Genomic DNA, 13,783 nt, shown 5'->3' on the forward strand with positions numbered 1-13,783 from the left:
AAATTCCAAAAGCAGTAGCCATCAGGATAAATTGATCATTTAGGCTTGTTTACTAACTACAATTAGTATTTAAATTATATTATTTGTTAATTAGAAAATAATGATAATGCATCAACCTTTGGCCTTTTGGAATGTTAATTTAATTTCCTGAGCAAGAAGGACATACTGCTCCTGATGAGAGACATTATATTCTAATTTGGTTTAAACCCAAAGTGCATTACAGAGAAATAGAAAGTATGTTTATTTAAAAAAGTACTTTACCTTAAAATTAACTTTTAGTAAGCTGTAGACAGAAGTACTCCAAGATCATTTACAATAAGTTATATTTTTCATTAGTGGTTTTTAAATTATGTACTTTTTTGTTCTGCAGCCTCAGGCTTGGAATTGAAACCACTGTTTGGATGCTGTAGCATAATTAAGCTAGAAGTCAAATTGAAAGATAAATAGTGAAAGGCCTGAATGGAAAGATAAGAAATACATATAAAGAATAAAAGTGAACTTTAGGCCTCACACTCAGTCTATATTTGGTTGCTGGGATCAGTGACCCCCAAAACCCAGACATTTTCAATGCAAATTGGGAAAAAGCAGAATTAAAAGGCTAACAATTAAAATATCTTAAAAACACTATTTCTAAAATGTTACTTAGACATGGTTCATCTCTCATACAGTATTAAAGCTTTGACAGTAAACTTACCTTTTACGATATGAAGCATGTGTTATTGTTGAACAAAATATCTATAAATGGACCACGGAATAAGGGAAGGGACTGATTATAGGCAACTTTGAAAATTATACATAGTATTTGTAATTAAATAAAATGGGCAGTATGGAAGCCAGGTTACAGTGGCTTCCATACCAGAATTGTTTCATGCATTTTGCCTGCAGTTCATCATAGCACTCTGAACTGGTATATTGGCACTAGGTTTGTATACCTTTAGGGGCAGATTTATCAAGATGTGAGTTCAGAGCTTAATACATAAAAACTCACACACTTTCTATTCATTCCTATGGGATTTTTAGAAGCAAATTTATCAAATGGTGAACTCTCACTTTCACCCATTGATAAATACACTTCTTAAAATCCCCTAGGAATGAATAGAATGGGGGTGAGTTTTTATGCATTAAGCTCTGAACTCACATCTTGATAAATCTGCCCCTTAGTAAAAGCATGCATGCATTTTAGCACTTTTTGTTGGTTGTAATAAAATGTGAGATGGGGGGAAAGCTATGCAGGTTAATAGAATTTTTCCACAGTATCCTTATTTAAAGGGATGGCCCCTTTATATGGTATACTTTGTCCTAATATAGGATGATGTTACAAATGTTTTTTTCCCAGATAAGGTAAATTGTTATAAATGCATCTTATCAACATTCCTCTGAATTAAAATGCAAAAGAGCTAAATTACATTTTAAAGGTATCAGCAAGTTATTTAAATTGGGGTAGTGTTCTATCAAATTTGCAAGCTAGAATCTGACACATCATGCATTTTGCGCTTTCGAATGACAAGCAAAACTTTCATTTCCTAAATGATATATGGTGGGAGCTATTTTAATTAAATCTTGGTAACCCACCTGATCAAATTACATGCTGTAGCTGCGGTAACAATCTTTTAATGAAAAGAATAGATTTATAATGATTTTTTTTTCTGTGGCAGTCTAGCAATTTTAGATGAAATTTAAATCCCATTTTTCTTATCTCTGTGTAGAAACTCCGATTTATTATTATTTGAAAGGTTGTTTCTCATTATATTATAGCAGCGCATACAGCTTGATTTCCAAAGAAAAAATAAGTAAATGACATGATGTTCATAATTTACCCAAGTCTGATTATTTCCCTTTATCTGTTTTCTGAGGTGTCACCATAATAATATAATATTGACATAAAATTATATCAGGTAAAATAGAATGAACCATCAAAGTGTGCAGATCATATCCCAACTTAGTATTTTTCCCCTCTTCATTTGGTAATGACAAAATTGTACGAATAATGCAAGTTTTTATATTACCCTTGCTTCTATAGAGCTGTCCTTTAGATGTCATTGTTCCTCTGTTAAATGTTCCTTGTACCAATGAACAGCCCTGCTGTAACTTTACTCCAGCGTAATATTCCTCAATCAGGATTGCTAGGAGACATTGTATAGACTGTTAAAGCAGAGACCACTTATAGGAGAGTTACAAATTTGTACCCTATACTCATGGCCTGTTCAGACACAGTTTTGTATATCTGTATTATCTGTAGTATTATTATATTTGTATATATGTTATTAATCCAAACATTGGCTATTTTACATCAGGATTAGTGATGAGCGAATCTGTCCCATTCCGCTTCACCATAAAATTCAGGAAACAGCAAGTTAATTCGCAAAGCGGTTAAAAATACGCGTAAGGCATTTGTCGCGCAATTTTTTTGTTGCCAGTGTCTATTTTTTTGTCGCATGCGCTTTTTGTCCAATTTGACGCTCACCAAAAAAAAATTCTGCACGCTGAATTTTTCCGGAAGTTTTGCAATACAATTCGCCAATGGCGAAATGTGGAAATTCGCTGCGAATCCATGCCTGCCGAAAAAAATCACTCATCACTAATCAGGATACTAGGTATAATCAGTTTCCTTTTCATAGCATCTTGCAGTTGTGCGTTATCTGTGATGTCAGCCAAAGTGACTAATATTTACTGGAATTATGTTTTTATCTAAGCTAAAGTATTTTCATACTGCATACTGCCCCAGTCTACTTAAAGTAATTTATAAATGGCCTAGCCACAGTGGTGTCACTCAGCAGTAATCAGTCCAAAGTGCAGAAAGATCCATAGAGAATGTACATATTTTAACTTCTGAAAATGTATATATAGTTCCATTATTATTATTATTATTATTATTATTATTATTATTATTATTATTATTATTGTTACATATTATTTACATAGAACTATTGTTCTTCACAATGCTTTACAAGATAAAGGGATAAGGATACAAGACTGAACAGTATTAATATACAGACAAATAATGCACCTGAATCAATTTACAGTTGCAACTGGATATTGTTAGAAGACAATAGGGCGAGGGTCCTGTTAATAACAGTCTACATTCTAAGAGGGGGAAGAAATGAGTAGTGAAGAGCAAATCTGGCCTGTTTCGCTTCGCAGAAAAATGTGCAAAACGGTGAATAATTTGCGAAATGTGGCCATGGCACAACTTTTTAGACATGCACAACTTTTTGGACATGTCAGCAACTTTTTTTCAGGTGACCGCGACTTATTTGACACATGTGTGTTTGTGCGTGAGCAAAGAGTTGGGGGGGGGGGCGAAGGGGGTCAAGGTGCTGAAGGCTTGAATGAAAAGATGGTTTTTAAGTGACTTTTTAAAAACCTGGAGGCTTTGAGAATGTCTAAAGCACATTGTCAAACACAAAGCCCTTCTGGCTGTATTATGTGGCCCCTGGTGACTGTGCCTAACTGTGCAGTACCAATCACCTGACTGCAGTGTGACTGTTTCTGACCGTACAGTACCAATCACCTGACTGCAGTCTGACCGTACAGTATCTTTATACTTATATAAAGAGGTATACTTGGTGATTAGGGTGGTCATATATAATGGAGTGGCACTGGTGAGCGCTTTGTAGTTGAGTACAAGAATCTTGAATTCAATCCTGTATATGACAGGTAGCCAGTGCAAGAACTGGCAGAGGAGTGAACTTGCAGCACTTATTGGGTGGGAGGAGTCTAAGCAGTGTGAGAGTTTATTTTCTACGTGTTGTTCTAGTAGATTTGAATAGAAAGGAAAGAGAGAGATTAGTAGATTTTTGGAGGGTAGTAGAATCCAGAGAAGGTTTTTTTAAGAATAGGTTGAATGACTGCATGTTTGAATAATTGTGAGAAAATGCCTGTAGAGGTCCTATGGGTTTTTGGAAAAAACAAAAAACCCAAAATGGTGCATCAGGTTTAACCACTCCATATCCAAGCCACTCAAAGCATTAATTGAATTGCCCTGGTTTAAGAGGTTTAAAGCTATTGTCTAGGCAATTTTAATAACGTTTATGCAGTAAATATAATAAATCACACAAAAAAAAAATCCAAAAAAAAATGGATTTGGTGACAGTGATATAACACTTCACTTCCTTATTGGCTTCTAGAATATTTAATAGGAACAAAAGTGACCTCATAGTGAGTCATTTTGGGAATGCTTATGCAAAGCTCATCAGAATAAATTACAAATACATGGTCACATTTGTAGTTTCATATCAGCACCATTTGCATAATCATACAAATGATGTGCTCTCATTAAGTATAGATGATAAAAAGTCGTAGGCAAAGTTATTCCAGGTAGGCCTGCCAAACCTGCTAATAGAAGGTGGTTATTTTAGAGCTGGATTCATTTTTCCAATCTGTATTCTGAACAGGAGGGGAAAGGGGACAGCTTTTCTACTGAATGAAACATCTTATAAAATGTCCTTTACTACCATCAAAGGTAAAATATGTTAGAATATGTAGGGGGATGAAGTAGCTAAATCTCCCTTAATCCATCAAAGGAATGGCTTTCACATTGCATTTGATATATGTTACCCTTCAGACAAGACAAATCCCAAGCAGTAGGCCATGTGCAAGAGTCCAAGTTCACTTTTGTTATCTGTCATTTGCTATTACTTTGTGATTCTGTCATTGTAAAATGAAAGCAGCGAGGCAAAACTGGGAAAAAATACAGGTTGCTGTTATATATTTGATAGAATTAGCTAAGCCCTGATCTGAAGATCTTAGCACTTTTCCCTAGCATCTGATCTGTTGATGACAGGTCATTATTTGTGCACTGGTGCTGAACATATTGTCATGGTAACAGATCATCTCCAAGTCCATGGTGTTCTTCCAAACTATATATTATTTCAGACACTCTGATCTTAGGTACACAAGCTGCACATTTTTATAAATGGAAACAAGTTGATAAAGTTAGGAGAATGCCAGTGGAATTGAATTTTTGTAGCTTAAGCAAATGGATGACAACGTTTGTATAATCTGCTTAGTTACATTTACTTGCATTCTATTTTTTAGTATCTTAATTCTAATATTCTGAAGAACACACTAGGAATTCATTAAGGCCATTCACAAGGAGCATAACACATTATAGCTAATGCACCTTCTATCCTGCTCAGCGAGCTGTCACCTAGAAACAGTGATATCATTATTATTTTTTTCAAGCCCTAAGTGAAAATAAAAATGTTAAAAATATGTTTTGTCTGCATTATCTTAAAGAAAGAAATGGTAAATTTGTTATATCTAGGGCCAGATTCCCTAATATTTGTAAACAATGCACACCCTCTATCAACATTTCCTGCCGGAGAAAATTATTGCCAAAGAACATTTTCCCTAATATTAGCAAAAATATTTTCTGCCCCAGACATCTATTATAACAATTTTACCATAAAAAGTTTTGTAAACTGTTTAACTCCTTCTGCCACTTTAGATATGCTACACATAGGTGAAAATCCCCAACTGAAAATTGACAAGCTTTCGTTATTGGCTCCAAAACATATAGGGACAGATTTATGAATGCTCAAGCCTTTTGGCTCAAGCAATCATAAAGGAACTCCTGTGTGAGAACTCACGTGGAATTTCAGGGAGGAAAAAACCTTGTTAGTTGAGGTGTTTTCCCTAAACAGACTTTCATAAATAAATTCAACACCTAATAGCTGCAGAACTTTTTCTTATTTTTTGCTAAATTTTAATGGGAAAGAAATATGGTGATTTGTACCTAAAAGTACAGGTATGGGACCTGTTATCCAGAATGCTCGGGACCTGGGGTTTTCCAAATAAGGGATCTTTCTGTAGTTTGGATCTCCATACCTGAAGACTACTAAAAAATAATTTGAACATTTATTTAACCCAATAGGATTGTTTTGCCTCCAATAAGGATTAATTATATCTTAGTTGGGATCAAGAACAAGGTACTGTTTTATTATTACAGAGAAAAAGGAAATAATTTTTAAAAATTAGGATTATTCGTTTATAATGAAGATGGGCTTCCCATAATTTGGAAAATTCCAGATAATGGGTTTCTGGATAACGGATCCCATAGCTGTATTTATTTCTCACTTTTGAAAAAAAAAAAATTAAAAATTGAATTGCAATGTGCAACAGATAAGATGAGTCCAAGCTACTCATTAAATATATGAGCACAACTCATAAACCAGTAGGGTCCACCACTTAGATGACTGAACTGGAATACATTTTAAAATTTAAGAAAATAGGCAACACTTAACAGATTTTGTGTTAATTTGTACCATTTGGGATATCTTCTAGACACATTTTTACAATGTCTATTATGTCCATAAAATGACATCATCAGATCAGATCAGATGTCGGAATCAAACATCAGTTTCGCACTAAAATAGGCATAATCGCTTTAGTCCAACTTAGTTCCTGGTACCTGATCATATACCTAATCCATAATTCATATATTTCTATAGTATACTGCTTTTTAATTTGATAAACTATTTACTCTGCATTTACTTTTAAAGTGGAGTGATACCACTAATGAATTAAAGACAAAATATAGCCCCTTTTTGACATTACCTCATGTAAAAAAAGGTGCATGAACAGCGAACTGAACTTCCAAAATATTTATACATATATTTTTTACACAGACATACCTGATTCTCCAGATTAAAAGAAAACCTCTCTCTGTGATCTTTAGTCTCAGCTATCTACTTCACTTAGGTTCACAGTGTAATGCAACCCCTTCCTTACCTTGTTTTGTTGTGAAGTGATAGATTCTGGGATTTGATGTCCATCTGATTTTCATAATGAATGGTGCATAGATTCTCTGAAAAGTAGAGGAACTTGAAGTCCAAGAATCTATAAGTTTACAATAGAAGAAGGTGAGGGAGATGCTGCATTGTGAGCCTAAGGAGGGTTGGTGGAATCATGTATGCATGTCCTTGTAATTCATGAGTACAGACTGGGAGGGCTCTGTTAAGTACTTATAATCACTTGTCTCAATATGGTATATACTACCAGAAAAGTGTATATTTTTACTATATATTTATTATATTATTATTATTTGTATTATTTTTTTAGATTTACATATTGCCCATTTTTTTCTTATAAAAGAAGCAATCTAAGAACACTTTTCCTAGCTACCTAACGTTTCAGCCAGTAAGAAGCAACATGACATGCTATCTTAAAATGCAGCCTCTATTGTTATTCAACCAATTTAAATATCCATTTACTTTAAATAATGCTGTACCACTGAAAACAGAGATGTAATATCCATTACACGGAACCTTTGTCTGCTTTCTATATGAATAATTTTACTGTCATTTGTTATAAAGTTGATCCAGGGTAAAGTGACATTGTTAAAATCGGCATATGATTTTAATTTTCAGGAAGCATGACAGATGTATGGAGAAATGGATGACTCTACAGGATAATATGAATCATTTCAACCACTGGTTAAACGAAGCTGAACTTATTCTTTCTGATATTCCGGGTGATGGAAAAGACTCTGAAAAGTTTAAACATCAAGTGAAGGTAGGCCTGTTTTTTTTCTGTCTAACTCTAGGCCTTTATTATTCTGGTTTAATACAACTGTAATTTAAAGTTATTCAAAGGTATTCAGATTGTGTTGTACTGTATCGGAGGATGGGCCTGCATTATCTCAGCAATATCTGCTGGATTATTTGATAAATAGATGCAAAATCACATCCTTTGCTGATTTTTCCAGTAGGAAATGTAGATGTAACCACAGCATCCCACTGTCAGCCCATGAAACACTAAAATACAATTTAAACTTAAAAATAGGAAAAAAAATAAAGAATGAAATCAGAGATTTTTATAATTTTTATTAGAAAGCATAAAAAAAGTAAAGGTATATATTTATTCTCCTCATTTATAAAACTGTAGATATTTCTTGGTGTTGCTGCTTTTCCTCTATGTTAACATTTTAGTCACTGGGAGATGCTGTGTTTCATTCACCAGAATATAAGGAGTTTATTTTGAGGATCTTGACTTGTCTGTATTGTTGGAAGACTGGTGTGGAATAAACGCCGATTGCTTTCTTTCCTGGTTTACATAAAATGCATATTTTAGCATTTGCAAGGACTACGTGATAGATGAACTGGAATAAGATCTCCCTACTAGGTTAAGCTTTAGACAGAGCTGAACATTATGACATTTATTAGTTGAGAAACTTGTTGTCATGTGATCTTTGAGCACTGTGAGACATCTTTAAAATTAAAGGATTTTTATTTAAGTATGCAGGTGGCCTTCTGACCCACGTCCAGAAATTTTCATTTTAAGTTAAGCACAGCTGAACTACAGCTAAGATTAATCCTCTTTCATGGAATTATTTTTAATAAGGCTGCCTGTTTGTTTAAAGCCATTTGCTTGTACACCCTTTGCATCCTCAGTCAGTGTTGTGTGTAATTCTGCTTTAAAAAAAACATTTTTTTAGTAGTACTTCTTAGTTTTTTATTAAAAGAAAAACAGACAAAGGCATTTGTTTGTAATTGGAAAATGATGTGATTGTTATGATCTGCTATTTTATGTATATGAATTATAGCATTTGGACGTGGTATAATTATTCTGTAAAATGCAATCATTTTGCTCAGGCTGGTTTGGCACCTTTTTTTTTGAAGCCAAGGTCTGGCCTACAATAGTATTTGCTACTTTTTATCTCTTATTTGTATATTGCTGACGAAAAATGTACATAATACTATTTTATTTGTTGCTCATTATTTTTATTTGTGTAGTTTCTGTGATAAGGTACTCTCAGTACAGTTTGTGTTCAGGTCCCCTGTTATGTGTGAAAATGATTCCACAGATTTGCAGCTAATCAGATGATACTTAATTCATACATGGATATAGCAACATCAGAGCGTTGGACCCCAGGGCATGCTTGGTAAACGTGAGCAGGCTAAAAGGTCAACAACACACAAAACATATGCAGCCTGGGGGTGGATGTGCTAATATACAGACTATTGTAAATATGTTACAAAATAAAAGCACCACTGGCACTAGCTGGTAGCCAATTGTAAGCTTTTGTAAATTGAACATTGTTAAAGTCAGGAGACTATTTAGTTATGGAACTCCATATTCCAATGCTTCTACAAAATATCTACTTGTCAACTCCAACCCCTCAGGGCACAAACCATCCAGACATTCAAGTATAAGTATACTGAGTATAATCTCTATTACTGGTTAAATGGAACAACATTTAACATGTTTATGTCCTGTTTGTATTAAGTGCCATTTCCCATGTCCCCTCAAAGTATTAATATTACTATAGTTAGATTCCCATTAGTTTAATGCTATCTTGTAAATAATGGGAGCAACTGATACAGAACAGGATTATGCTTTCCTTTGCAAGTCACAAAGTTTTACAGATAAGCTGAGCATGTAGGCGCTTAAGGGAGCAATGACTGTTCAATATATTAATTACTCTGAGATCTTGCAGCTCTGTAGAACAAACAACCTGTTAGGGAAGACTTATCTTGGCAGCAAGATCACAACGAAAATTTTGATTTAAAAATGATAAGGACTGCATAAACTGCGCTCAGTGGATAGGAACAAACCCATAAATGAATGATCTATATGATAGGTGGCCTTTCTCAGTGCATTGGACTCAGTTGAAAATTATTTCTTTTATCTGCCTCTTGTGGATGACACAAATGGAACGTAATATTTGAACATCGCTAATTGTACACAGTTGGTTTATGTAGCGTTAGTTGAAATTATATAAAGCAAACCTTGAACTAATGAAACAGATGTATTTGTGTTTTATTATCAGTAATCAGTGCAGATGGCACAGGCTTAGTGTATTTGGAAACTGTCTTTAATATTCATGCTGAAGTGCCTGAAATGTTCTTTGTGCTCTCAGAGTAATAACATCAAATATATTTATAAAATGGGGATTCATTCCAACCAGAGTATTAAACAATGGCAATGAATCAATGATCACTTCATTTCAGCAGATCACTTTTGTAAACAATTGTATTTCTTGCTCCATCTGTTGTTGTTCTGCAACACCCAGGCATTTGTCTTGAGATGCAGGGAGTTGTAGTTTAACAACATCTGGACTCCACAGGTTGAACCCCAATGGGCAGATTTATTAAAATGCTACATTATCACATAGAGACCAAAATGCTACTTGATCTACAAATACAGTAAGGCAACAAGACTACTTACTTTTTAAGCAATATAAGTAAAACTATAATGCAAAGTTCTTTGAACAAATGTTTTCCATACTGTAACTCAGTATTGGAGAAAAAGGACAACCCATGAAGCCTTGAACCCACATATGAGGCACACCTATGCCAATCAGCTTGCTCTGATAAATTACAAGCAGAGAACCTTGGAATTACTATTTCCAAGGTATCCTTAGTGGGTTGCTTTAAATACCACAACTTACTTGCTGCTATTGATCCAGATGCTAGCAATAATATTAATGCTGTACAGAAAAAGGTGCGACAAAAAAACATGCCCATTGACTTTAATCCATTTTGTGAATTGATTTGCAAATTTTTCACAAAAAGTGAAACAGGACAGATTAGCTCATTACTGCTCAGAAGTGGTGTTATTTAAATACAAATTCAGCTGGAATTTTATTTCTGATAGCAACTTGCATGTATCAGGGGCTTAATTCTATCCATACTCTATAGATACATGGTGAGGAAGCTGAGATAGATGCTCCTCCAATTTCAGTTTAATTCTAAAAAAAAACACTGCATTGCGGGTATGTGTTATTTCCCAGTTGCACATACTACTAAAAAAAGTATATTTTTATGAAAATGGTTAAATGCAGGGTTTTACATATGAGCTTGTTTATGCAATATATTTTTATAGAGACCTACATTGTTTGGGGGGTATAGTTTCCCTATGCAATGGTGACTACATCAATCAATGCTCCAAATATGGATTTAGGTCAAGCTGTTATTTCTCAAATGTAAAGAATCAATGTTAGCCTTTGAAATCAGAATTAGTATTCTCTTTGCCATAGCATTTGGATTTCTGAACATTGCATTTACATCTAAAGAGCGAATGTAGTATTATTTTTGAAGATCATGATAATCAACAGAATTGTATACATAGATGTGCAGCTTAAACTTTCACAATTTATGTTACTTTTTTATCTTGGCTCTATAATCCGATCATGTGACAGCCCTGCGTATTGTAGACTTTCACTCTGAATGAATAAATCATAATGTGCTTCAATAATACACAATTGAAGCAAAGCACAATAAACTCAATTCAGAAACACAGCTGCCGTGGCGAAAAGACTTCAAGGCCTGATTTTGCATTCAGTGTCTTGTAATTTGTTTTGCATCAAATGCTTAGCATATTATATTTTTTAAGGTTTTTTTTATAGCTAAACACACACACACAATATGAATTCAACAAGTAATAAATGTAGCCCTGGTTTGATGCAGGTAAAGCATTTCAAGCTTTGATGGAATATGCATCAAATATTTAATCAAAGCATTCCTCAACTATATCATTCATTTACTCGGAATGGACAGATTTATTTTATGATCTATACATGGAGTTATTATTGAATATTTTGAAGGGGAATGTATTATTGACTGCTATTTTATCTAAATTTCTGCTGTCTCTTATTAATTGCCCATGCCACAATATAGTCTGTATAGTCTGCCAACAATAAGTCTGCATAATGGACTGTAATAGTAAAGAATCTGTTATATATACTGTAAGGTCAGAAATAAACACTTTTACTACTAAAAATAACTAAATGAATTTTGTTCATATAATTTTAATATGACTAACAATATAAAAAAATATACTATCACAGGAAAAATAATATACAGGTGTGGGAGCTTTTATCCAGAATTCTTGGAATCTGGGGTTTTCCTGATAATAGATCATTTGGACACCCATACCTTAAGTCTACTGAAAAATATCTGATCAAATATCAATATCAATTAAACACAATACACAATAGAATGATGCAGCTGGGGCCAATGCAACAACACTGATGAAGTTGCACTTTGACACAAAGTCTGATTGGCATTATTTCTGGTATGAGAGAGACGTGTGCACCCAATTCTCTAGTAGCAACTGTGCTTCAAAAATAAGAAAACCTTTATATAAGGAATCTTTCGATCTAACCTCTTTGTCAGCTCACAAGCACAAATCTGCAGCACGCATCCTCCACTTCTTATACCATCTGAGGCTGTCCCCTTCTTCTACTGTCTAGATAGTCGAAGAGGTCTATACTGAGCATGTCTGAAAAGCACTGCTAGTAGAGAAGGTCCCAGTTAACATGTGCAGCTTGTCGGTAATACACCAAATCTTGGGCATGTGTCTGTATATATTGTAAATGTTTTAAGATTTAGTTATTAACCAACTAGAAAGTTTACATCTCCTTTCAGAAACTGACACAGGCTGATGGGGCAACACTAAAGCTATGGCTTGGTTCAGGGTTGGCTGTAACTCCAGGGTTCCCCTGTGTCAATAGGAGCAACTGAATGATATTTAGAACAGGAGACTGAAGAGACCAAGTGGTGCTGAGCACAACTATATGGAAGTGCCAGGAGCACAAGTTGACTCATGTACCTTGAAATAGTTTTTGCCACTAGAGGTGTGGGCGAATGGAGCCTGCACTCCAAATAAGGGAAACGGTTCTATTATGGCCATAGAATAGCGCTATGCTGCCACACCAAAGATAGAGCTTTAAAAACCCAAATGATAATTGATCATAGTACAGGGATCTGTAACTAAACAGGTACAAGCTCAGTGGTCATGAGCAGTGGTAAAGCAGCCCTATGGTATAATGTGAACTAAAAACTACTTCAAATATGCATTATCAAATGTTGATTCTGTTAACAAAGAGGCATACAAATGGGGCTCTGAACCAGGAGGCTTAGAGTTTTCATTGTTCCTCGTTCATCGTTTAGGTCAGTGAAACCTACAGTCTGGGAATAACACTTGTCAGTTTAATTCAGTTGCAAAGCTAGACAAGCTGACGTATATATTTTCGTTGTACCATAGCTCTGTGCAAGTCCAATGGGAGCAATATAAAACATTCCTTTTTTCAGCTCTGTGATGTCCCGAAGAATATGATGCCAGATGCTGCTATACAGTGCTGATCCAATGACTGTTTATTGCTAAGCTTGCCTCCTTCAAAAAGAAAAAAACTAAAGACCAAAAGCAGTTTCTGTCTATGAAGATTTGTTATAAAGCTTATGTCTAGATATTTCTGGCTTGTTTATAAATTAAAATCACATATTAGGTATTTGTAAACAGTTTGGTTTAGATGATTCTATCATTTCTACCATCAATTTCATAATGGGGATTTAGTAGACAGATGTGAATCCGTAGTAACCCCTTATGGTAATTAAAACCCTCAATTTTTGCCTCCTTCTTGTTTGAAAGGGACTATTACCTATGTTAAATATTGTTGGTTTCTTTATTCATGTAAGCTTTTTAATCACAGTACCTAATGAGGTATGTTTCTGTATCTCTACATTAGCACATTACAAGTTAAAGCCTGGCTTCCTTGCTTGCATCTTTACAAAGAAGTGTCACTGTCAGTCAATGGACTGAGTCATGTTTTGCTTCCATGGTTTGTAGAACAGCAACCTATTGCGTACCATTGAGTATACTGATACAGTCCTTCTGTCTGATCTTGATTTACTTTCTATTTAGCCACATTCAGAAGTATTCTAGATAAATAAAAATACCTCTCTTTTCTAACTCTACTTATGGTTATCAGACTTTACCTAACTTGTAACCATGCGTGAAGAGCACAGTAACTAAGAACATATCTAGACCATTTTTAAGA

General features: G+C 34.5%; 1 protein-coding gene across 3 annotated transcripts in view; it reads left to right on the forward strand.

The window, feature by feature from the left end:
- dmd.3 (LOC105946662) overlaps window positions 1-13,783 on the forward strand; it is a 1,093,908-nt gene that overhangs the window by 525,518 nt on the left and 554,607 nt on the right. For all 3 annotated transcript variants that reach the window (XM_031897001.1, XM_031896997.1, XM_031896998.1), the window contains one exon: window positions 7,371-7,515. In XM_031897001.1, the coding sequence (XP_031752861.1) occupies window positions 7,371-7,515 (145 nt within the window). The remainder of the gene's footprint in view (window positions 1-7,370; window positions 7,516-13,783) is intronic.

Source organism: Xenopus tropicalis, chromosome 2 (genome assembly GCF_000004195.4).
Source record: "Xenopus tropicalis strain Nigerian chromosome 2, UCB_Xtro_10.0, whole genome shotgun sequence".
NCBI lineage: Eukaryota > Metazoa > Chordata > Amphibia > Anura > Pipidae > Xenopus > Xenopus tropicalis.